At 43.4% G+C, this 24,293-nt stretch overlaps 1 protein-coding gene across 3 annotated transcripts in view; it reads left to right on the forward strand.

The window, feature by feature from the left end:
- The window catches only part of LOC143295939 (muscle-specific protein 300 kDa-like), a 341,276-nt gene that overhangs the window by 69,583 nt on the left and 247,400 nt on the right, over nucleotides 1–24,293 (forward strand). For all 3 annotated transcript variants that reach the window (XM_076607634.1, XM_076607635.1, XM_076607636.1), the window contains exons 25-41: nucleotides 679–999; nucleotides 2,653–2,979; nucleotides 4,784–5,095; nucleotides 5,403–5,723; nucleotides 6,569–6,847; nucleotides 7,437–7,592; nucleotides 10,344–10,550; nucleotides 12,630–12,749; nucleotides 13,456–13,656; nucleotides 14,330–14,491; nucleotides 16,727–16,900; nucleotides 17,893–18,210; nucleotides 18,718–19,038; nucleotides 19,740–19,909; nucleotides 20,539–20,695; nucleotides 21,314–21,466; nucleotides 23,527–23,691. In XM_076607634.1, coding sequence (XP_076463749.1) covers nucleotides 679–999; nucleotides 2,653–2,979; nucleotides 4,784–5,095; nucleotides 5,403–5,723; nucleotides 6,569–6,847; nucleotides 7,437–7,592; nucleotides 10,344–10,550; nucleotides 12,630–12,749; nucleotides 13,456–13,656; nucleotides 14,330–14,491; nucleotides 16,727–16,900; nucleotides 17,893–18,210; nucleotides 18,718–19,038; nucleotides 19,740–19,909; nucleotides 20,539–20,695; nucleotides 21,314–21,466; nucleotides 23,527–23,691 — 3,864 coding nt within the window. The remainder of the gene's footprint in view (nucleotides 1–678; nucleotides 1,000–2,652; nucleotides 2,980–4,783; nucleotides 5,096–5,402; nucleotides 5,724–6,568; nucleotides 6,848–7,436; nucleotides 7,593–10,343; nucleotides 10,551–12,629; nucleotides 12,750–13,455; nucleotides 13,657–14,329; nucleotides 14,492–16,726; nucleotides 16,901–17,892; nucleotides 18,211–18,717; nucleotides 19,039–19,739; nucleotides 19,910–20,538; nucleotides 20,696–21,313; nucleotides 21,467–23,526; nucleotides 23,692–24,293) is intronic.

The raw sequence follows: 24,293 nt of genomic DNA on the forward strand, positions 1-24,293 counted from the left end.
TGACATGAGCTGTCATGCATGCAGTGTGTGACAGTAGCTGTCATGCATACAGTGTGTTACATGAGCTGTCATGTGTGCAGTGCGTGTGGCAGAAGCTGTCATGCATGCAATGTCTGTGACAGGAGCTGTCAGGTGTGTAATGCGTGTGACAGGAGCTGTGTGCAATGTGTGTGGCAGAAGCTTTATGTGTGCAATATCTGGCAGAAGATGACATGCATGCAATGTGTCTGGCAAAGGTGTCATGCATGCAGTTGTGTCATCTTCAGTTTAACGTCTTTCCACTTGAAGTGATATTAGATGCAATTGTGTGTGACAGGAGATGTGTGCACTGTGTGACAGGAGTTGTTAGGTTAGGTGTGCAATGTGTGTGACAGGAGCTGTCAGGTGTGCAATGTTTGTGACAAGCTGTGTGCAATATGTGTGACAGGAGCTGTCAGGTGTGCAATGTGTGTGACAAGCTGTGTGCAATGTGTGTGACAGGAGCTGTCAGGTGTGCAATGTGTGTGACAGGAGCTATGTACAATATGTGTGACAGGAGCTGTCAGGCATGGAATGTGTCTGACAGGAGCTGTCATGCATGCAGTGTGTTTGACAAGAGCTGTCATGCATGCAATGTGTGTGACAGGAGATGTTTCCAGTGTGTGATAAGCTGTCACGCGTGCAACATATGTGTGACAGGAGCTGCAGTCAGCCCTGCACAAGCTGAAGGGCAGCGTGGGTGAGATGACCAAGCTGAATACAGCGCTGTGCGAGGGTGCCAGCCGTGAGCGTCAGGGTCCCCTGAAGGGGGAGGTGACAGACATGGACCGGCGGCTGGACAGTGTGGGTGAGCGGCTCAACGCCAAGCTGGCTGACCTGGAGATGGCCATCGCCAAGTGGAACGAGTACTACAAGCGCCTCAACAACTTCTGCGACTGGCTGAACCAGCAGGAGGCCAAGCTGACTGAGGTGCTGGACAACAAGCAAGACACGCCGGACGAGCAGCTCAAGAAGTCAGAGGTGGGTGGAGGGGTGGGTGGGCTTGGTTTTCAGCTGTGTGGATGGCGGAATTTTTCATTGTTTTTGTCAAATTTTGCTTTATTTTTGTTCAAAGTTGATTTTTGTTGTTGTTGAAATTTTCATTGTTTTTCTCAAATTTTGTTTTATTTTTGTTCTCAGTTTAAATTTATTATGAGTTTGGTTGACTGCGTGATTTTTGTGTTGCACGAATGCTAGAAGGTAAGGTATATGCATGAACATTTGTAATTGTTTTACGTGCAGTCTGCAGAAATTTTTTCAAGTTTTATGGACAATTTAATATACATCTTGTGTGTTGGTCCTTGATTTACAAGCGTGTGCAAGATGTCATTTCCATTGTTTCTTTCTGGGTTTTTTTTTGCAAATAAGTTGGCTTGACTGTCAGTTTTTGTGTTGGACAGAAACGTTAAATAAAGAAAGGAAAATAATTCCATAAATTGTATGTTTGTCTGAGAATAAGAAATGCAGATGACTGTTTACTTATTCCCTTTTTGACTCACTTGTGTAAACAAAGTGGGTCTATGTTTTAACCCGGTGTTCGGTTGTCTGTGTGTGTGTGTGTGTGTGTGTCTGTGTCTGTGTGTCCGTGGTAAACTTTAACATTGACATTTTCTCTGCAAATATTTTGTCAGTTGACACCAAATCAGGCATAAAAATAGGAAAAATTCGGTTCTTTCCAGTCATTTTGTTTAAATCAATATTGCACCTCTGGGATGGGCACAAAAAAGTAAAAAAATGAAGCCTAATTATATGCAAACTGCATTTACTGTTATATTTATATTTTTTGTATTCTCTAAACTTTGCACTTTGATCTGATATTCTGACCCAACAACAAGAGCAGTCATTATTATCATTTTTTGTTGTTTTATTTATTTTGCAAACGTTTTGGTGCAGATAGTGAAAAAGGGAAATTACTCTGTAATTAATGCTAGTGGAGTTAATTTGCTAAACTGATCTTTCTCATCTTAAACATTACATTTTGAAATTATACTCAATACATAAAAAGCTTGGATTTTTTTTTAAGTGTATCACAAGTGAGTCTTGAAGGCCTTGCCTCTCTTGTTATTACCTGTTATCCCCATGATTTTTGTTTTTAGTAAATAAGATAATTAATCTATTGATATTTGCTACCAGGCTTCTTAAGAGGACATTGATAATATATTCATATTCACGAGGAGGCTTTTAAACTTTGAAAAGCTTGAAGTGGTGACTAATTTTTATTGTATCATTTTTTTACCCCTGACTTAAAGTAGATGCAAATGTTGCAATAGCCTTGAGATGGCCGTAGTGGTCGGTGAGGCTCAAAGAGCCATAATTTGATCTGATTTGATTCATATTTATTGTATTCTTCATGATAAGATAATTCTCATCTCATCAGGCCATCTCATTATTCACATCATCACACCTTGCTGCTCTCCCAGCCCATCTCATTATTCACATCATCATCACCTTGCTGCTCTCCCAGCCCATCTCATTATTCACATCATCACACCTTGCTGCTCTCCCAGGCCATCTCATTCACATCATCACACCTTGCTGCTCTCCCAGGCCATCTCATTATTCACATCATCATCACCTTGCTGCTCTCCCAGGCCATCTCATTATTCACATCATCACACCTTGCTGCTCTCCCAGGCTATCTCTGGCCAGGTGCTGGAGAACCACATCACCCTGGAGAACCTGGAGAAGGATGCCAAGGGCCTGACACAGAACTTCCGCTCCAGGGAGACGGCCGCCCTCAAGTCCAAGCTCACCAGCGTGCGGCGCCAGTGGGAGAGTCTCTGCAGCCGTGCCAAGGACCGCAGCACTGCGCTGTCTGGCAATGTGGCTCACTGGCAGCGCTACCAGACCCTTCACGAACAGCTGATCCCCTGGATCGAGAAGGCAGAGAACTACTGTGCCACCGAGCTGCCCAAGTGCTCTTCTCTGGAGGAGGCCAAGGACCTATACGACCTGCATCAGGTACCACAATGCAATAAAACCAAAAAATGAAATAAAATGAAATACGCTGGCTGAGTGTTAGAATATTACAAATGGAGAAAGTTAAAAAAAAAAAATGTTGGAAAAGAAGACTTGATGAAGTAAATTAGAAGTAAAATAGAAGAATGCTGAGCATTTGAGTATTACAAACAAAACAAGTTGAAGAAATAAATATGTAAGAAAATACGACTTATTTTGACATGAAGTGTCTTATCAAAAGCGAGTCTGGTTTTACAACCTACAGTTTTTATCAGTTTTGTCCATCAGGTGCTTTTTTCATTGGTGTTCCATAATGGAGATAAGTTTTGATATGGAATATCTTTCTGCATCGGGACATACTGTACTGTCATCCCTGTTGTGATAAGAAGGATATCAAAACCTTTCAGTGGCATAACTGAATGATATTTTGAATTGAAATTTATCTCATATCATGTTGAAATTAAGATTGTTTGGAAGAATGTTGCTCTGATGGTAATCCACACTCAACCATGGTAAATTATCATAGCCATACTTGAATTTGATAAATTGAAATCTGTTATTGTATAGTAACTTGGAAATATGAACTATGTTTGAATTGTTTACATAAAAGTCTGTTCTTGCATGCAAATCAAGAAATGTATGCTATGCTTGCGTGGTGATAATAAAAGTATACTGTTATAACTGAGAAATATCTGATTATACTTGAATTTCAAAATAGAAAAAAGTCTGCTTCTTTCTTCTACCCCCCCTTTACAGTATTATGCTTATAAAACCTGGGACTACAACAGAAAGCCTGGGATTGAGAGGGCGGTGAAAGTGATGCTGATGATGACTGTGATGAAGAATCTGACAGTTTGCCAGTACCTACCTGTTCTTCTCTGGTCCTGATATGACTCTTTTGCTCTGAATAGCCATACCCTGATCTGTACTCAGATCTCCGCTCATATTTGCTTTTTTCTGCGGAATAATACTCATAACTTATCTTCGGTCTTGCCTTTACCTCCACTGTCATTTCCACTGATCACAGTCCCTGTGGTCTGAAATGTTGACACTTCTTATCCAAGCGAGTTGACAGAATTTCTCCACTTGTCAATTTTATGGACTCAGCAGTCATCTTGTGTTTGATCGCTGTTCCCATACTTACCTCCACAGGCCACCCCTGTGGGATGCTGGAGGTCTTTCAGAATAGACAGCAGCCCTGCCTTCTGGAAATTCTGTGCCAGAAATTTCCTCTTGCTCTCTTTATTTCAGCTTTTTTTCCTTCTTCACTGTTGCCTCCCTTATCTGCTTCCCAGTCCATTCCCCTTTCTTTTTTTCGAGCAAGTCTTGATACTTTTTTCTCTTTTCTGTAGTCTGTGATGTACTACCTGTGTTGTTTTGCTCTGGCGATTAGGAAGTGAAATTGTAAACACTGGGATGGGCACGAGCTGCCCATTCTGCAGTGCTATTTGCATATATGGCCTTTTTATGTATTTTTTGTTTGCCTCTGAAGTAATGTTGTTTTTTTCTTCTTTTTTTAATGATTTTTTATAATATGCAGATGATAAAGGGAATGGCTGGCGTCCTCAGCATGGCCTAGTCTTATTTGCCATAAGGAGCTAAATGGCGAAGATAATGTGTCATGAACTGTGTTTTTTAGGTTTATCTTTATGGGTTTTATCGTGTTTGTGACAGTTTTGTGTTTAAGTGGTTGGGTGATTTTTGTTGTTGGGCAGTCCTGATATGGCCCTGTGAGGTCAGCGACTATAAGCAACAACAATAATGATAATGATACTAACAATGATAATAATGATAATAACCTCCACAGGCCTTCCTGCGGGAGTGTGAGGAGAACATGCCCATCTTCGACAAGATGAGCACGGAGGCTGGCTACCTGATGGAGCAGCCCAACATGGCCCGTGACCTGGCCGCCATCCAGAAGCGCTGGTCCGGCATCCTCTCCAACTCTGAGGACCGGTCCCACCAGCTGGAGAAGATGCTGGGGGCGTGGTCGGCATACACCAGTGAGCTTGAGAGCTTCCAGGAGAACCTGGACCGCCTTCAGGGCCGCCTGGCCTCAGACCCCAACGTGGGCACCACGGATGTGCAGGTGCTGGAGCATGAGCTGGCTCTGGCCAAGGTGAGTGGCAGTGTGGTGTCACGGCGACAGAGGCAACAGGGTCATGTCTTCTTTGGCTGACAGTGTTGGATGGGGAGTGGTTGAGTGAGATGGGAGTGGGGGATAGGGGTGGGAGGAGGGAGGTAAAAGGGTGGGAAAGTGGTTGTGCGTGTGTGTGTGTGTGTGTGTGTGTATTATTGAAAGTGGGTGTATGTGATTGTGTGTGCGGGTGCGGGTGTATGTTTGTACATGTGTGTGTGTGTGTGTGGTGAAGCAAACCACTCTTAAAAAACAAAAAAAAAACTAACTCTTTTCCATGATCCCACAGACTCTTCAAGAAGAAGTGCGCAGTCAGCAGCCCCACCTGAACGCGCTGCAGCGTCAGTTTGAGCAGTTGGCTCCTCACGCCAGCCCAGAAGGACTGCAGGTCCTGCGGTCCAAGCAGGACTCTGTGCGTGGCAGCTTCGAGGATGCCAGTGCCGCCGTGGCTGAGAGGCAGCAGACCCTGGCCTCGGCTCTGCAGCACCGGCGTGACTTCTACGGTCGTCTGAACGACATGGAGAAGTGGGTGAAGAAGATGCAGCGGAAGCTGGACTCAGGCAGCGAGATCTACGCTGATGAGGTCGGGGACACTCTGGCCAAGCTGAAGGTAAGTCATCCTTTTTTTTGTTGGTTTTTTGTTGGTTTTTTTGTTACTCGAAGCCTGACTAAGCGCGTTGGGTTACACTGCTGGTCAGACATCTGCTTAGCAGATGTGGTGTAGCTTATATTGATTTGTCTGAACATTGTGACACCTTGAGTAACTGAACTGTTTTTGTTAATGATAATAGATTTTTTTTTTAATTGAGTGCCATGAATGATGTTTCTTGAGTGCAACAAAGTTATGTGGGTGTTGTATTTGACTTGCTTGAATTTATTATTAGTAGTAGTTTGTATTATTTGTAAAATTTTTTTGTATCCTATGGTTTGATGGATCATTTAAAGCTTTTAGGGTTATTCTCTGTTAAATGTGTTTTTACAGGCATTGTTCTGAATGAGTGTGCTATCTTTTGTGATTTTGTTTTTAATTCTTGCTCCCCTTTTCCATTATTTATTGTTAAGAATATTATTATTGTTATTATTATTATTAGTAGTAGTAGTAGTAGTATTGCTTTTTATTTCTATTCTTTGTCATTCTTTCTCTTGTAGTTTGTTTAGTCTTCTTTGGATGGTTTGACAAGTATTCCCTTAAAGGACTGGATACAGTGATAAGGACCATCAAACTTGGGTCGTCTTTCGCTGATGTTGATTATTTGAATGTGTTCCAGATAGAATTGGATAGAATAGAATGTCTTTATTACCAAGTCTACTGGGGTCACAAGTAATATTGGGGAGTGGGGGTGGGATGGGGGGATAGTTCATCAATGGTACAATTATGACTCAGAAATCATATAATCATAGAAGATCACGTTACACCCATCACCATCAACTCACTGCCGCTGTCTTTCCCCCCAGGTACTGAGGAAGGAGTGCGGGGAGCAGGACCCAGCGTTCCAGGCCCTGCAGCAGGAGTTCAAGGACCTGATCCAGAACTGCAGTGAGGAGGAGAAGGCCGTCCTGATGGACCGCTTCGACAAGCTGGTGGAGGGCTACACACGCATGGAGGACCTGATTGGGGAGCGGGAGGACCTGTGCCAGCAGTGGGGCCAGTACAGCCAGACCCACAAGGCCGCCCAGGCCAAGCTGAAGGGACTGCAGACACAGCTGGCTGCCCCAGACATCCAGGAAGAGGAGGTTAGGGCTGTCACTGTTCTGTTCTCACAGCATGGTGGGGGGAGTGGGGGGATGGGGGCAGGGGGATGTTGAATCATCTGTGTTGGAGTAGTGAGTCTGTGGAAGAGGAGGAAGGTGGTGGAATAAATAATTTTCCTAAGTTGTACTTCCATATTTCAGATATTCACTTTTTGATTCCGTTTTCCATTTACTCTGTTTCCCCCAACTCCCCATTCAACTGCCCCATCCTCTTCTATCTTTCAGATGATAACATTCAAATATGGAGATTAATACTTTTAACTCGTTGACTTGCACCCAACCACTGCTAAGGCATTGAAAATCATTTTATTAAAAAGTTTCCACGTTCCAGCATGTGCGTGGCCCACAAGTAGGGGAACTAACTTCTGCAGTATTTCCGGCTGTGTCCACATGTGTCAGTTTGGAAGAAAAACAGGTCAATTTCAGTATATTTTCTGCCTTTTTCCACATAAACATGGCAGGAAAGCCTGCCAAGGCTGTGAACTCCCAAGGGTTGAATGGGTTAAAAAATGTCTACACTCACAGACCATGTGATGGGACACCTAAAAGAATACCCCTTCCTGTGGTGCAGGTGGCGCGGATCCTGGAGGAGATAGAGGAGGTGAAGAAGACCCTGAGTCCCTGGAGCCGAGAGGCAGAGGCACTGGATGAAAAGATGACCTCTGCCCAGATGGTCATCAAGGACCGACCCTCACAGAGGTCACTCCACTTCGGCTCTGAGCTGCAGGTAATTAGTGCAGGATGTTTATTATTATCGGCATGTTAGTAGTATTTTTTTCTTTTTTCTTAAAATTTTTTACTTTTTTTTATTTTTTACATCATTCAAGCAGTGTGTGTGTGTGTAATATTGTGTGTGATGGGCCTATGGGGTGGGGGTAGAGGCAAGCAAATTTCTGTGTTTGGCTTCATGGAAAATGTGAACCCTGATTATGAGAGAGTTAAACAGTTATCTTTTGTGAAATGGACTCCTCCTGCACATCGTGAGTGGATTGGATGGAATGTATAGGTTTTTTCCAAGGCAGACAGTTTAGGTAGCAGATATTTGACTGACTAAAAAATTGACATGAACTGATGGCCCATCAGCTAGCTGGCACACTCAGTCATAATTCTGAGGTGGCACCCTCACATAGGTCAGAAATAACTGTATAGACGCTCCATTTGAACAGGTACTGGAACATGAGAATTTTGTTGACTGGGTCTTGAGAATTTAGATATATGTGTAATTTTAAGTCTGGACTGAAGGGTCTTTGGAGCTGACAAACCAAAAAATAACAAAAACCAACAAAACAAAGAAGCCTCCCCTCCACCCCTCCACCCCCCCCCCCCCCCCCAAAAAAAAAGAAAAAAAAAAAGAAAAAAAGAAAACAAACAAACAAAATCAAAAGAAAAAAGAAAGTGTTGTGTCTCAAAGCAACAGCTCAGTTGAATTGCATCTTCTGAATTCCACAAGCTCCTCGCCTTAAAAAAAAAAAAGATAAAAAAAAAAAATCCAACAAACAAGCAGTTGGAAACTGCCATATCTATCTCTCTCTCTCTCTCTCTCTCTCTCTCTCTCTCTCTCTCTATATATATATATATATATATATATATATGATCAAATGTTGAATAATGAAAAACCAGTTTCACATCATCATCATCACCTTCAATAGTGTGTGTCATGTCTATCATTTGCAGAAAGTGGTCTTCTCACAGTTATTTCCCCTGAACAGATGTTTTACTAAAAATAAAATTGATGCATTTTGGGTAAAGCCTTCTACAAACTCATTCATGTCTTCTGAACAAATGTTTGTGCAATGTGCCACATGGTTATTTTGATTAAGGAAAAAAAATCATTTTGTGTTTTAGAAATAAAACGAAATTTTGAAATAAACTTTTATTGAAAGCCTTTCTAAATTTTATAAACGAGCCTTCTGATTATCCCAAATGACATGGAATACTCAATAGATTTAGCATAAGTAATTTTTTACGGCAGGTCTGATTGACTGCCCATGATGTATATAGAACAGAAAGGAATTAAATTAGATGTACTGCATGTGACTGAAGGTGTGTGAGTGTCTGGGAGCTAGGGTATAATTATATTGGGGTTTGTTGCTGGTGAACTTAGAGTTATGTACCTGTCTGTGGGAATGGGAGTGCACCTGCACAAAGCATGCGTGAATTCTGTGTGATTGATGTTACGTTTGTGTGAATTAGTATGTACATATATGTAATTCTGCTGAGAGATGCTTCATGTGTTTGTGAACTGCACATATGGTATTGCCATTGTGTGTATTGGGGGAAGGGGGGGATCTGGGAACATACATTTGTCAATTAGGCCTTGGCGTTTCTCAGTCTGCAAATTGGTGTATGTGTGTGTGTGTGTGTGTCTTTTTTCTTTCTTCTTTTAAAAAAAAATATGACCTAGGGTAGACTCTCAAGGTCTGATCGGCATGTTGTGTTTCTACAAAGATCAGGCATCTGCCTTTTTCCTTCCTTTCACAGCAGATTAGGTGTAGCATACATGGATCAGTCTGCATGCTCCTTGGACCTGAAACTGAAACTCTATGCAATGTCTCATCTCAGTGAGGTAACAACTCTCCACTGACATGTTCACTCATATGTACAAGCCATATATGTACCTTGCCATGTAGGTAGCCTTACTTCATTTTCAGGGGTATGCGAGTTATGTTCTCATTTCCTTAACTCACCAAATTCTGGCATTGATTACAGGATTTTAAACATGTGACTTTAATCTGCTTGTGTATACACCCAGTGGGGATTCACACACTAGCAGGTTTATACATTAGTTGACCTGAGAGATTGGAAAACTTTCAGGCCTTAACCCACAAGGTGTGCCAAAATCAGGAATCGAACTCCGGAAACTTAAGTGAGAATCCAGAACTTGAACTGTTTGGCCACAATCACTGGGACAAAACTGAAACTGACACTTGACCTTGGTGTGTGTTTGTGTGTGTGTGTGTGTGTGTGTGTGATGTATGTGTGTGTGTGCATTTGTGTGTGTATGTGTGTGTGTGTGTGTGTCTGTGCGTAAAGCCCTGGAGAAGCTTTGTGAAGTGGTGGGTCAGTCCGTGTTAGGGTTTATAATGGTTAAAAAAAAAAAAAGGAAAAAAGAATTAAACATAAAAAAAGAAACAGAAACTTGAAGTGTGTGTTGTGTGCGAAGCCCTGGAGCAGCTTTGTGAAATGGTGGCGCAGTCAGCTCTATAACTGAAACAGAAAGGAAAAATAAAACAAAAAGAAACTAACCCTCACCCCACCAAAAAAAAACCCAAAGCAGAAACTTGATGTGTGTATTGTGTGACAGGCCCTGGAGCAGCTTTGTGAAATGGTGGGGCAGTCAGCTCTATAACTGAAACAGGAAAAAAAAAAAAAATCAGAACTCCTCCCCAAACCGAAATGAAAAAAAAAAAAAAGAAGAAAAGACAGAAGTGAAACAGAAACCCTGACTCAACAATGTGTGTGTTGTGTGTACCCCCAGTCCCTGGAGCAGCTGTGCGACTCCGTGGGCCAGTCGGCGGCCCAGAAGGAGGAGCACCTGGGGGAGGTGCAGCAGCTGAGGACAGACTTTGGTGCACGGAGAGATGCCCTCCTCTACGCCCTCCATGCCCTGCAGGACAGGGCACACTCCACCAAGGCTGGGGAGTCCTCTCTGCAGGGCGTCCGTGACCTCATCAGGGACATCGAGGTGCGTGGGTTTCTTTATATTTAGAGGGTAACAGATTAGCACTGATGTGCTTTTTTACACAAGTCCCCACCCTGAACAGGGTCTACACTACACAATACTAGATAAAATCATAAGCATGGTGATACATAGGAAAAAAGAACACTTAAAACACACACACACACACACACACACACACACACACACACACACACACACACACACACACACACACACACACACACACACACACACACACACACATCCATATGCAGTCAGATGCATGCTTGAAAACACTCAAATATGCATGTGCACACACATATAATTTACTCACAAACTCGTACACACACAGGGAGACTTGTGCAGGCACTCACACAAGCACACATACACATTCACTCACTCTCTCTCTCTCTCTCTCTCTCTCTCTCTCTCTCTCTCTGACGGTTTAACAGTGAACATGGATAAAACTAACATTATTGTATTTAGAATGGGTGGACATCTGTCAGTGCACGAAAAATGGCTTTATGGAAATGAGGATGTTAAAGTTATAAATTCATATAAATATTTGGGAATGATATTCTCAACAAAATTAAGCTTAAATTATGCTTGGGAAGAATCTTGCAGGAAAGCAAAGAAAGGTGTTATTGAAATATTGAATTCATTAAAAAAGCTTAAGTCTATTGATTACTGTTTGTTTTGGAAAATGTTCGATACACAGATTGAACCTATACTTACATATGCAGCCGAAGTTTGGGGACTAAAGGTAAATTCACAGATGGAAAAAGTACATACTTATGCAATTAAACGTTTTTTAAATGTGCCAATTCATTCATCCAACACAATGTTATATGGGGAAACGGGCAGATATCCTTTGTATATAAGAACATTTGTAAAATGCATTAAGTATTGGTTGAAATTATTGAAACTTCCACAATCACGTTTACCCAGACAGGCTTACGAGATGATGTTGTTACAAATGGAATTAGGAAAGGAAAACTGGACTTATAGTGTAAAAAAGGTTTTGTCTGAACACGGTTTTGGAATTGTGTGGATGTATCAGGAAGTGGGAAATGAACAGCAGTTTATATCAGAATTTAGAGATAGATTGATTTGTTCTTTTAAGCAAAATTGGCATTCAGATATGGAAAGCAAAGAGAAATATAGTTGGTTTTTCTCATTCAAAAGTATATTTCATACTGAAAAATATCTAACAGTCATCACAGATAAGTGGCACAGGTTAAATTATGCAAGATTTCGGCTACGGACATTTGGTTTCAATGCAAATAAATTGTGGTTTCAACCTGCAGCATCCACAGAATTGCCATGTCCTTTGTGTGCATCTAGTGTAGATGACGAAAAACATTTTTTGTTTCATTGTAAATTATACGATAAAGTAAGAGAAAAATGTACATTTTTTGAATCTCATCTAGCTAAAAGACATGATGTTTTTTCTGTTTTATCGTCTGATGATGAATATATCATACAGTCAGTAGCTAAATTTATCTCAGAAGCACAAAAAATAAGGCATAATCACTATGATCAGAACACACCAGAGTAAATGAGGAGGATATCCATATGTAAATTTTATTTTCTTATGTTAATTTGGTAAGGTAGATAATTGATATATTGAACTATTTCACTCCTAGAATGGGTGGTCGAGTTTGATTGATTAGTTTCTTTGTGTGTGTGTGTGTGTGTGTGTGTGTTCCGCTTGCTTAATGTATCGTGAGAGAGTTATATTTAGAGATTTTGTTTGTTTGTTTGTTTGGTGATGAAATGCTGTTAAGCAGAATGTTGCTTTGCATTTAAGAGGATTTAAGAATTAATCCCCGTCACCCCCTTGTCAATAGACCATTACAGGTAATGACAATAAAAATGTCAAAGTGTCAAAGTGTCAAAGTGTCTCTGACTGTGTACTTTTGACCTCTCTCTAGGGGCCAGAGGCCTGGAGATTAAAGTTTTGTTCTTGTTCTTGTTTTTGTTCTCACACACACACACACACACACATAAAAAACCCCAGCATCTTGACTGTTAGTAGCCTTTAGCTTTGACACTGAAAATTTGTCGGTACTCTCAGCATATCCTACACTCCTCTGTATCCAGGGCATCCGAGATGACGTGTTTGCCCACAACCCTGACTACGAGCAGCTGCGTGAACTGGGTCGTCAGATCATGCATGCCGACCCACTGAAGGCCGGGGAGATTCAGTCACAGCTGTCCCAGGTGAGGCCTGTGTGTGTGTGACTGTTGACCACAGACAGGTGTAGTGGTCAGGTGGATCGATTGTGGAGGATTGTGGTTGTTGTGTGTCAGTTAGGCTGCAAATTATAGCATGTGTGTTGCGTTTGTGTGTGTGTGTGTGTGTGGTGTGCTTTTGTATGGTTGTTTCAGTGTGTGTGTGTGCATGTGTGGGTGGGATTGGGTTTGCTGAGCGTGGCCCTTTTATTGCTCTGGTTTTATTTCAATCATTTGCCCTCTACATATCTTTCAGTTAACTAGAATGTATTCAGTGTTTTTTTGTTTTTGTTTTTTACTACACACACACGCACACATGTGCGCACACACACACACGTATGCTTTCTTGTTCCTTTTCTGTCACTTACCCTTCTCCCTTCATGGGCTGCCAACACAACCACCAGTACACCCATGAATGCGAAATGAATGCTAACCTCTGCACCTTGCTGTCAATACCCAGTACAAACCATAAAACAAAGTGCAACTGGAACAAACAACAGCACACCCATATTTATGAAACGAACATTATCCCCCCCCCATTTACCTGTGAAAACAAAGTATGGTTGCCTATATAGTGGGGGTAAAAACAGTCATGCTAGTAAAAACCCACTCATACATGTATACGAGTGAACGTGGGAGTCGCAGCCCACGAACAAAGAAGAAAAACCCCCTTCACACTGTGACATCTCTGCAGGTGAGTGAGCTGTGGGAGGGCCTGCAGAACAAGCTAGGTGAGCAGCACCAGTACTACAGCAGCGTGGCCAACCAGTGGCAGGCCTACAACGACGCCAAGCGCGGTGTGGGGCGAGTGCTGGAGGCTGTCAGCCCCCTGGCGGAGGACAGCAAGGCCTACACCAACCAGAATGACGTCAGACGTGCCCTCGAACAGCACAAGGTAAATAGAGAGAGTTACCGCTCTTTATTATTTGTTAATCATTTGCTGCTCCTGGCTTCATTGTTTATTAATTTCTTGCATAAGGTAAAGTTTGGGGTTGGGGGAAATGCGAGTGGTTTATTCATCAGACCATGGCCCCTTCGAAGGGGTATGTGAACAAATGCTGTAACAAAATGTTCAATAACTAAAACAAACTTCAAGAAAATGATACTGAAAATGAGAAGCAGTAGTGAAGGGGCTGAGGGAGGGAGGGAGACACACACGAGAAAACAACACACGCAAGAGCAATTAAAAAGTGCAGACTAATGTTGCACACGTCCAGTGTTAGAACTGACACAAAGAAATTGTCCATGAATTATGTAAACATGGAGACGTAGAATTGTACATGACTGTGTGTGTGTGTGCGTGTGTGTGTGTGTGTGTGTGTGTGAGTGAGTGAGTGTGCTGATGTCATCATTTATGAACCTGTCCCTTCTGGTTTTGCTAGTTGTTCGACAGAGACATTTCATCTCACAAGTTGTGAGACTGCTCAAGGGAATTGCTCAAGAGGTCAGGATGGGAACAAAGACTGCGTTGATCAGTTTTACTTTGGTTGTTCAGCAAGTCAAGGGGGCTGACAACAAGAACAAAACACATCCGATTCAGACAGTACGGTGCTCCCCGCTGTGTGCAGAATGCAGAGTTTGAGCTCCACGCCAACCAGAGCCAGCTGGACCACATGAACACCAAGGGCATGCAACTTCTGGAGGAACTGCGGTCAGTGCCCAACTTTGACCCCTCCGTCATGGAGCATGACCTGGATGAGGTCAACCTGCAATGGGAAAACACCAATAAGGTACTGTGTTGTTACGAATGTTTTTATAGTGTGTGCAGGTGATAGAGAATGATGTTGTTGTATGATGTGTTTGTGTGTGTGCAGGCAATAAGAGGATGATATTGTTGTTGTCTGTTGCGTATATATGTGCAGGCGATAAGAGGATGGTATTGTTGTCTGTTGCGTATGTGTGTGCAGGCAATGAGGATGGTATTGTTGTCTGTTGCATATGTGTGTGCAAGCGATAAGAGGATGATATTGTTGTCTGTTGCATATGTGTGTGCAGGCGATAAGAGGATGATATTGTTGTCTGTTGTATATGTGTGTGCAGGCGATAAGAGGATGGTATTGTTGTCTGTTGCATATGTGTGTGCAGGCGATAAGAGGATGGTATTGTTGTCTGTTGCATATGTGTGTGCAGGTGATAAGAGGATGATATTGTTGTCTGTTGGGTATGTGTGTGCAAGTGATAAGAGGATGATATTGTTGTCTGTTGTATGTGTGTACAGGTGATAAGAGGATGATATTGTTGTCTGTTGTATGTGTGTGCAAGCGATAAGAGGATGGTATTGTTGTCTGTTGCGTATGTGTGTGCAGGCGATAAGAGGATGATATTGTTGTCTGTTGCATATGTGTGTGCAGGCGATAAGAGGATGGTATTGTTGTCTGTTGCGTATGTGTGTGCAGGCGATAAGAGGATGATATTGTTGTCTGTTGTATGTGTGTGCAGGCGATAAGAGGATGATATTGTTGTCTGTTGCATATGTGTGTGCAGGCGATAAGAGGATGATATTGTTGTCTGTTGTATGTGTGTACAGGCGATAAGAGGATGATATTGTTGTCTGTTGCGTATGTGTGTGCAAGCGATAAGAGGATGATATTGTTGTCTGTTGTATGTGTGTGCAGGCGATAAGAGGTGTTGTATGTGTGTGCAGGTGATCAGAGGATGATATTGTTGTCTGTTGTATGTGTGTGCAAGTGATAGATGATGATGTTATTGAATGGTGTGTGTGTGTGTGTGTGTGTGTGTGTGTGTGTGTGTGTGTGCCGGTGATAGAGGATGATATTATTGAATGATGTGTGTGTATGCAGACAATAGAGGAGAATATTGTATGTTGTGTGTGTGTACAGGCGATAGAGGATGATATTGTATGTTGTGTGTGTGTACAGGCGATAGAGGATGATATTGTATGTTGTGTGTGTGTGTGTGTATACAGGCGATAGAGGATGATATTGTATGTTGTGTTTGTGTGCACAGGATGATATTGTATGTTGTGCGTGTGTGTATATATGCAGGCGATAGAGGATGATATTGTATGTTGTGTTTGTGTGCACAGGATGATATTGTATGTTGTGTGTGTGTGTATATATGCAGGCGATAGAGGATGATATTGTATGTTGTGTTTGTGTGCACAGGATGATATTATTGTATGTTGTGTGTGTGTGTATATATGCAGGCGATAGAGGATGATATTGTATGTTGTGTTTGTGTGCACAGGATGATATTATTGTATGTTGTGTTTGTGTGCACAGGATGATATCATTGTATGTTGTGTGTGTGTGTGTATGCAGGCGATGGAGGATGATATTATTGTATGTTGTGTGTGTGTGTGTGTGTGTATGCAGGCGATAGAGGATGATATTATTGTATGTTGTGTGTGTGTGTGTGTATGCAGGCGATAGAGGATGATATTGTATGTTGTGTTTGTGTGCACAGGCGATAGAGGATGATATTATTGTATGTTGTGTGTGTGTGTGTATGCAGGCGATGGAGGATGATATTATTGTATGTTGTGTGTGTGTGTGTATGCAGGCGATGGAGGATGATATTATTGTATGTTGTGTGTGTGTGTGTGTATGCAGGCGATGGAGGATGATATTATTGTATGTTGTGCATGTGTGTACATGTGATAGAGGATGATATTGATGTGTGTTGTATGTGTGTGTGTGTGTGTGTGTGTGTGCAGGCGATAGATGATGATATTCTTGAATGGTGTGTGTGTGTGTGCAGGCGATAGTGGATGATATTGTTGAATGGTGTGTGTGTGTGTGTGTGTGTGCAGGCAAAAGAGGATGATACTGTTGAATGATGTGGGGGTGGGGGTGTGCAGGCGACAGTAGATGATACTGTTGTATATATATATTGTGTGTGTGTGTGTAGGCAATAGAAGATGATATTATTGTATATTGTATTTGTGAGACCAGGCAGTAGTGGATGATATTGAATGGTGTGTGTGTGTGTGTGTGTGTGTGCAGGCAATAGAGGACCACAAGGAGAACCTGGAGGCCCAGTTGGTGTGCTGGGACCAGGTGATGACGGGGAAGGACGAGGTCACACTCTGGGTCAACAGCATGCTCAGCAAGCTGGACGACAGCTGTCGACACTTCGATGATGCCGTCAGCGTCGAGTCCAGGCTTAACAAGTTCAAGGTACTGTCAGAACATGTGGTCTGGATGCCCGATGTGAGGGTGGGATGTGGTGGGTGTGGTGGTGGTGGTGTGTGTTTGGGTGGGTGGGCTGGGTGCAGGGAATGTATGGTTGTGTTTGACCATGCTCTGAAATTTCCCCTGTGAGGGATTAATGATGTGGTATTCTTTTGTATTGTGTTGTGTTGTATTGTAATGTATTTTGTGTTTGTATTGGTGTGTCATATGTACGCGTTTGGGTAAAAGTAGTGTGCTTGTGTGTGTGTGTGTGTGTGTGTGTGTGTGTGTGTGTGAGAGAGAGAGAGAGAGAGAGAGAATGTGAGTGTACATGTGTATGTATGCGTGCATACATGAAATGTATTATCATGTGTGTGCTTGCTTGTGGAACAGACAGGCTGATGAGTGTGTGTGAATATGTCCGTGCGTGTTTTCTTTTTGTTTATTCTTTACTCTGTGTGTCTAGATGCACAAACATAAGGGAGTGTGTGTCCATGTTTGCATGTGTGTGTGTGCAAGGCAGAAGATTGTTCAACAGTATGCTTCTAATTGTAATGAAGTCCATTTGTTTGTGTGGTTGTGTGTGGCTGTTGTGCACATCTAATGGAGTATATAAAATATTCATGTATGCTCTCAGTATATACACAAACACAGACAAGTAGATACACACAGAGACACAGACACACACACACAGGCACAGACAGACACACACACACAGACAGACACAGACACACACAGACACAGACAGACGCACACACACAGACACACACACAGACACATAGACACACACTTTCTCTCTCTCTCTTTCTCCCCTCTCTCTCTCTCTCTCTCTCCACTGCACATCAATAGTGTACTAACTGTGCCGTTTTCCTCTGGCGATGAGGTAGTAATTTTGTAAACACTGGAATAGGCATTAGCTGTCTATTCTGCAGTTATTTGACTATTATTGTCTTTAAAAAAATTTTCATTCCCCTTCGTTTTTTACACCTAATCCACAGGAGGAAGCCCCATACTACGAGGAAGTCATGACGGAAGTGGCCCAGAAGATCGCTGACCTGAAGGAGCTGAACCAGGGGCAGAGCATCCCGTCCCTGGAGAGCACGCAGCGGGACCTGGAGGAGAAGTTTGAGCGCGCCCACTCCCTGGCCAATCAGCTGTCGGCCACCATGGCAGACTTTTCGGAGGAGCAGAGGGGCCTGCATGGGGCCATGGACCAGGAGACGGAGTGGCTCAACCAGCTGAAGGACCTGCTGTCCCGCTGTGATGACATGTCTGGGGAGGACCGAGACATCATTGCCAGGCTCTCCGACTGTAAGGTGGGTGGGTGCATAGCAGGAGGAGGAGGAAGAGGATATGGGGTTACGTTTCTGATGTGATGAGAGAAAAGCAAAAGAAAAACAAAAATTAATAGTATTAAAGTCCATAGATGCTCAGAATGTGTTGTATTGGTGCCACCCGCTTGTCGTTGATTTTGTGTTCTTGGTAAAGACACTTTACTCTGTTTTCCCTCACTCCACTCAGGTCTGAATGGGTACTTGACTTCAGTTTGGGAAGGTTAAAACAGTGGAAGAGAGGACTGGGCTCCACATTCCTTTGCAGAGCCCTAGACTCAGTGGATTTGACTGTCCTTATGACCATAAAAGGCTTAGGGACGTTTAACCTTCAAGGCCCGATCAGCTCTTTGGGTTGAAGTGAAGATCAGGCATCTGCTTTTTCTTTTTTCAAAATGATTTTACAGCAGATGTGTAGCATATGTGGATCAGCCTGCATGCTTTGACACCCCCTTGAAACTGAAACGGAAACTTTCTCCCCATCATGAGCAGGCCCTACAGGAAGACCTGGCCTCCCACAAGAAGAAGGTGGCAGCCATCCAGGACAAGACGGCAGCTCTGCTGAGCAAGTACCCCTCAGTGGAGATGTCCAGCCTGGCCAAGGATGCCAACGTGCTGGCCAAGAAGCTGGAGTCCATGGTTGGGCGTGCGGAGCGCATCGAGGACACCCTGCTGGGCGCCCTGGAGCAGCACTGCCTGGAGGCCCAGCAGCAGCAGGAGCGGTGGCTGTCCGCAGCCAAGGAGAAGGTGGCTTGGTGCGGGGACCTGGGCGGGGACCGCTACAGTGTTGAAGCCAAGCTGTCCACCATGAAGGTCAGTGCTGTGTGTTGGGATTTGGGAGAGAGTGGAGATTGTTGAGGGCAGGGGTAAGACAGCTTTTTCAGGGCAGGAGAGAAGCTGGAGATTGTTTAGGGCAGGTGAAAGACCAATTTTTCAGGGCAAGAGAGAATCTGGAGATTGTTTAGGGCAGGGGAGAGAGATTTTTTCAGGGCAGGAGAAGGGCAGGAGAGAGAGTGGTGATTGTTTAAGGCATGGGTAAGAGATTTTTCCGGGCAGGAAAGAGAGTGGAGATTGTTTAGGGCAGAGGAAAGATAATTTTTTCAGTGCAGGAGGAGTGAGGATTGTTAAGGGCAGGGGAAAGAGATTTTTTCAGTGCAGGAGAGTGAGGATTGTAAAGGGCAGGGGAAAGAGATTTTTTCAGGGCAGGAGAGTGAGGATTGTAAAGGGCAGGGGAAAGGGATTTTTCCGGGCAGGAGAGAGTCTGGAGATTGTTTAGGGCAGGGGAAGACATATTTTTTTCAGGGCAGGAGAGAGACTGGAGATTGTTGAGGGCAGGAGAAAGGGATTTTTTCAGTGCAGGAGAGAGTCAGGAGATTGTATAGGGCAGGGGAAAGACAGATTTTTCAAGGCAGGAGAGAGACTGGAGATTCTTTTGGGCAGGGGAAAGACAGGAGATTGTTTAGGGCAGGGGAAAGATGAGACAGAAACTGAAACTGTCACATGACTGTGTGTAGGAGTTGACCAAGAACATGGAGGAGGGAGAGCGGAAGCGGGCGGAGGCCCTGGCCCGGCTGGAGGCAGTGAGAAGTGTGCTGCCCCGTGCCAGACTGACCGACCTGGAGCATCGCAGCAAGACGCTGGAGAAAGACTGGAACCACCTGGTGGGACAGATGGACCAGACACAGTGAGCTGATGTTTTAACGACAAATTGTTTTGGTGTATTAACCACAGTAACTGAACCTTTTATTTTTCTTATTTGAAGTTCATACAAACATGCATCGACCTCCAAAAACTGTTTCACTGTGTGACCTCTTTAAAAAAAATTTTTATTTATACTTTGATACAGAACAAGATTCCACCATTCAGTATTTGATTGAATGATCAGTCACTGCAGACATATTCTGTCAGTGTGTGAGTGTTTAGATATTTCTGCTTTGCAACTATGTTGCAAGGGAATACCTGTATTATTATGGTCTTCATAATACAGAACATATGGCAAAGGTTATGGTACAAGATAAGAATTTTGATGTTGAATAATTGTGGCTGAGTATTTCTACTGATCAAGAATACCATCACAACTTTGATATGAACTAATCATGGTGAGGAATAAGTGAAAGTGGTTGTAAAGAATACCACCATAACTCCATTGTAAAATCATGTCTCTACCTTTCAGTGGTTTTATTTAAACTAAATAATTGTACAAGCTCCTGATGTGACAGTCCAACACATGTGTCACGGTGCAATGGTACTGACAAATATCATGGTGTGTGTCATGGTGTGACATCACTGTGACATGTGATGTTGTGACATCAGGGACAAACTGGAGGGCAGTGTGAAGCAGTGGGAGGCCTACGACACACAGCACGAGGCACTGTCCCAGTGGCTTAGGGACACAGAGGCCTACCTCAGGGCTGAGGCCACCCTCAAACCTGACCTGACCACCAAGAAGAAACAGCTTGACTTCTTCAAGGTAAATGTTAATGGGTATTTATAAAGTGCTCTACCTTCTAGCATAGGAACACAGAGTGCTAACAATTAAAATCAGTGTAGGGAAAAAGGTTCCAAAAAGTAACAACACAGGGCTTTGTAATCAAGACTTAAAAGAACACCGGTGAGAGAAAGGTTGATAATGGAGGCCATTGTTGCTGTGGTTGAAATAAACAGAGAATGCTTTAACATATTTATAGTCACTGCAAGAGGTAGATGTGATGAAGAAGAAAGCTTATCATTATGAAAAGTAAACCAGTGTTAGATATGGTCATCGTGATGTGGGGGAAAAGGGAGGGGATGTTGACTAAGTTATAGATTTATGTTTGTTATAGATTTATGTTGCTGGGTGTTATGTGTTGTACACTCTTCACATCACCCACACAAGATGAACATTGACTGTTGAACAGAAGCAGCCTTTGTTTCAATGCATTGCTACACAAAAATTATGACTTTTAATTACAGTCATGGGCATATAAGAAAAGAGGCATTAGAAATGTTGGTATATTGTTGCACAATAAATCCAATTCATAGGTTGAGGATCTGGCATTCACCGACTTTAGTGAGCAGGTTTTTAAATTGTTTTGTTCTTTTATTGCAGAGTCTGGAAGAGAAAGTGTTATCCCGCCGAAAGGAGTTTGACAACATGCGAGACATGGCCCAGAAAATCTCACACTCCAGTGGGGACACCCGCACAGCCTCCTACGCCAACCAGCTGGTCTCCAGGTTCCAGACCCTGGCCTCTGCTGTCAGGGTAGGCACTGAGGACTTGTGAAATCACTGAGAGAGTATGAGAATTTATTTTTTCACTGTGAAATGACAGTGACGCAGTCAGAGAGTGTGAGGTTTCATTTCTCCACTGTGAAATGACAATGACGCAGTCAGAGAGTGTGAGGTTTCATTTCTCCACTGTGAAATGACAGTGAGGCAGTCAGAGAGTGTGAGGTTTCATTTCTCCACTGTGAAATGACAGTGACGCAGTCAGAGAGTGTGAGGTTTCATTTCTCCACTGTGAAATGACAGTGACGCAGTCAGAAAGTGTGAGGTTTCATTTCTCCACTGTGAAATGACAGTGACGGAGTGAGAGATTATGAGGTTTTATTTCTCTACTGTGAAATGACAGTGACGGAGTGAGAGATTATGCGGTTTTATTTCTCTACTGTGAAATGACAGTGATGCAGTGACATACTTTCTGTGATACTTTTGTTGATTGTGTGAGGAAAACTTTACTGATTTTACATCATAGAAGTATACCAGCCTTTGATGTTGATTTGTTACTAAATATATCAGTATGTAATTTTTTTTTTTTTTTTAGAATTAGAACAATGTTGTTTTTTTGCATCATCTTCAAGAGATATACTTTGCACACAAACATAAATAGATACAAAGATACTCATGTACTTTCATATATGCATGCACACATTGAATGCACAAATAAAACAAACATTCGCAAACCTGTACACACACTCATACATACAGATATTTATTTCAGAATACTACAGCGTTGTGGCTGTTTTGTTTTTTTGTTTTTCTCAGTTTGGATTGTTTGGCACTCTGCTGCTGTTGTATAGTCTGTGTCTCCCCTTGCTGTAGGTTGACTCTGTGTCTGACTGTCCCTGTGGTTTGCAGGAACACGTGGAGCAGTCAGAGTCTATGTCTCCCCTTGCTGTAGGTTGACTCTGTGTCTGACTGTCCCTGTGGTTTGCAGGAACATGTGGAGCAGTCTGAAAGTCTGTGTCTCCCCTTGCTGATGGGTGACTGTGTCTGACTGTCCCTGTGGTTTGCAGGAACATGTGGAGCAGTCAGAGAGTCTGTGTCTCCCCTTGCTGTAGGTTGACTCTGTGTCTGACTGTCCCTGTGGTTTGCAGGAACATGTGGAGCAGTCTGAAAGTCTGTGTCTCCCCTTGCTGATGGGTGACTGTGTCTGACTGTCCCTGTGGTTTGCAGGAACATGTGGAGCAGTCTGTGTCTCACTTTCCTGGTGTTGACTGTGTCTGACATTTCCCTGTGGTTTGCAGGAACAAGTGGATCAGTCTGAAAGTCTGTGTCTCAACTTTCCTGATATTGACTGTGTCTGACTGTCCCTGTGGTTTGCAGGAACATGTGGAGCAGTCAGAGAGTCTGTGTCTCCCCTTGCTGTAGGTTGACTCTGTGTCTGACTGTCCCTGTGGTTTGCAGGAACATGTGGAGCAGTCAGAGAGTCTGTGTCTCCCCTTGCTGTAGGTTGACTCTGTGTCTGACTGTCCCTGTGGTTTGCAGGAACATGTGGAGCAGTCTGAAAGTCTGTGTCTCCCCTTGCTGATGGGTGACTGTGTCTGACTGTCCCTGTGGTTTGCAGGAACATGTGGAGCAGTCAGAGTCTGTGTCTCCCCTTGCTGTAGGTTGACTCTGTGTCTGACTGTCCCTGTGGTTTGCAGGAACATGTGGAGCAGTCTGAAAGTCTGTGTCTCCCCTTGCTGATGGGTGACTGTGTCTGACTGTCCCTGTGGTTTGCAGGAACATGTGGAGCAGTCTGAAAGTCTGTGTCTCCCCTTGCTGTAGGTTGACTCTGTGTCTGACTGTCCCTGTGGTTTGCAGGAACATGTGGAGCAGTCAGAGAGTCTGTGTCTCCCCTTGCTGTAGGTTGACTCTGTGTCTGACTGTCCCTGTGGTTTGCAGGAACACGTGGATCTGTCTGAAAGTCTGTGTCTCACTTTCCTGATATTGACTGTGTCTGACTGTCCCTGTGGTTTGCAGGAACACATGGATCAGTCTGAAAGTCTGTGTCTCACTTTCCTGATATTGACTGTGTCTGACTGTCCCTGTGGTTTGCAGGAACAAGTGGAGCAGTCAGAAAAGAATGTGGAGGACCACGAGAACTTCACCCAGCGCCACAAGAACTGTGTGGACTGGCTGAAGAAGGCCCACAAACAGCTGGACTCCTGCTCCAAGACTGTGGGTGACGAGGACTCCCTCAAGGAGCACCTGGCCATTGTTAAGGTGTGTAGGGGCTTGGCATGTGGGGGTGAGGGGGTGGGGGGTGAACATGTGTGTGAGAATACGTGTTACATGCATGCACTTTTTTTGTTATGTAATGAAAACTGCTCTAGGTAGTTTACAAAACATAACATTCTACACAACACATTATATTAGTTTCACATACAGACACCAAAATGCACCTATCAAACTATATTATATATATGCAAACACAAATGCATAGATCTGCATACATACAAGCACACATTCATATATAGTTATCTTACTCCACCTACGCCTGTTACCCAGTCTGGAACATAGGTCACCAACAAGCACTGTCCAGCCATCCTGGTCCTGTACCAGTCACTTCAGCTGTCCACAGGTGTGGCACATACATACAGTGTGAACATGAACCAATGCAGCATCTGATAGACAGAGAGCAAGGCTTGATGTGAATAGATCTGCATACATACAAGCACACATCCAAACATACTTACATCCATTCATACAGTGTGAACATGAATTGTTGCAGGATGTGTTCGTTTTGTTCAGTAACACAGAAGGGTGACCATGACATTTTGCAGGACCTGCTGGCAGACAAGGAGCAAAGCTTGGTTTGGAAGCAC

The sequence above is a fragment of the Babylonia areolata genome, chromosome 21 (genome assembly GCF_041734735.1).
Source record: "Babylonia areolata isolate BAREFJ2019XMU chromosome 21, ASM4173473v1, whole genome shotgun sequence".
NCBI classification, from domain to species: Eukaryota; Metazoa; Mollusca; class Gastropoda; order Neogastropoda; family Buccinidae; genus Babylonia; species Babylonia areolata.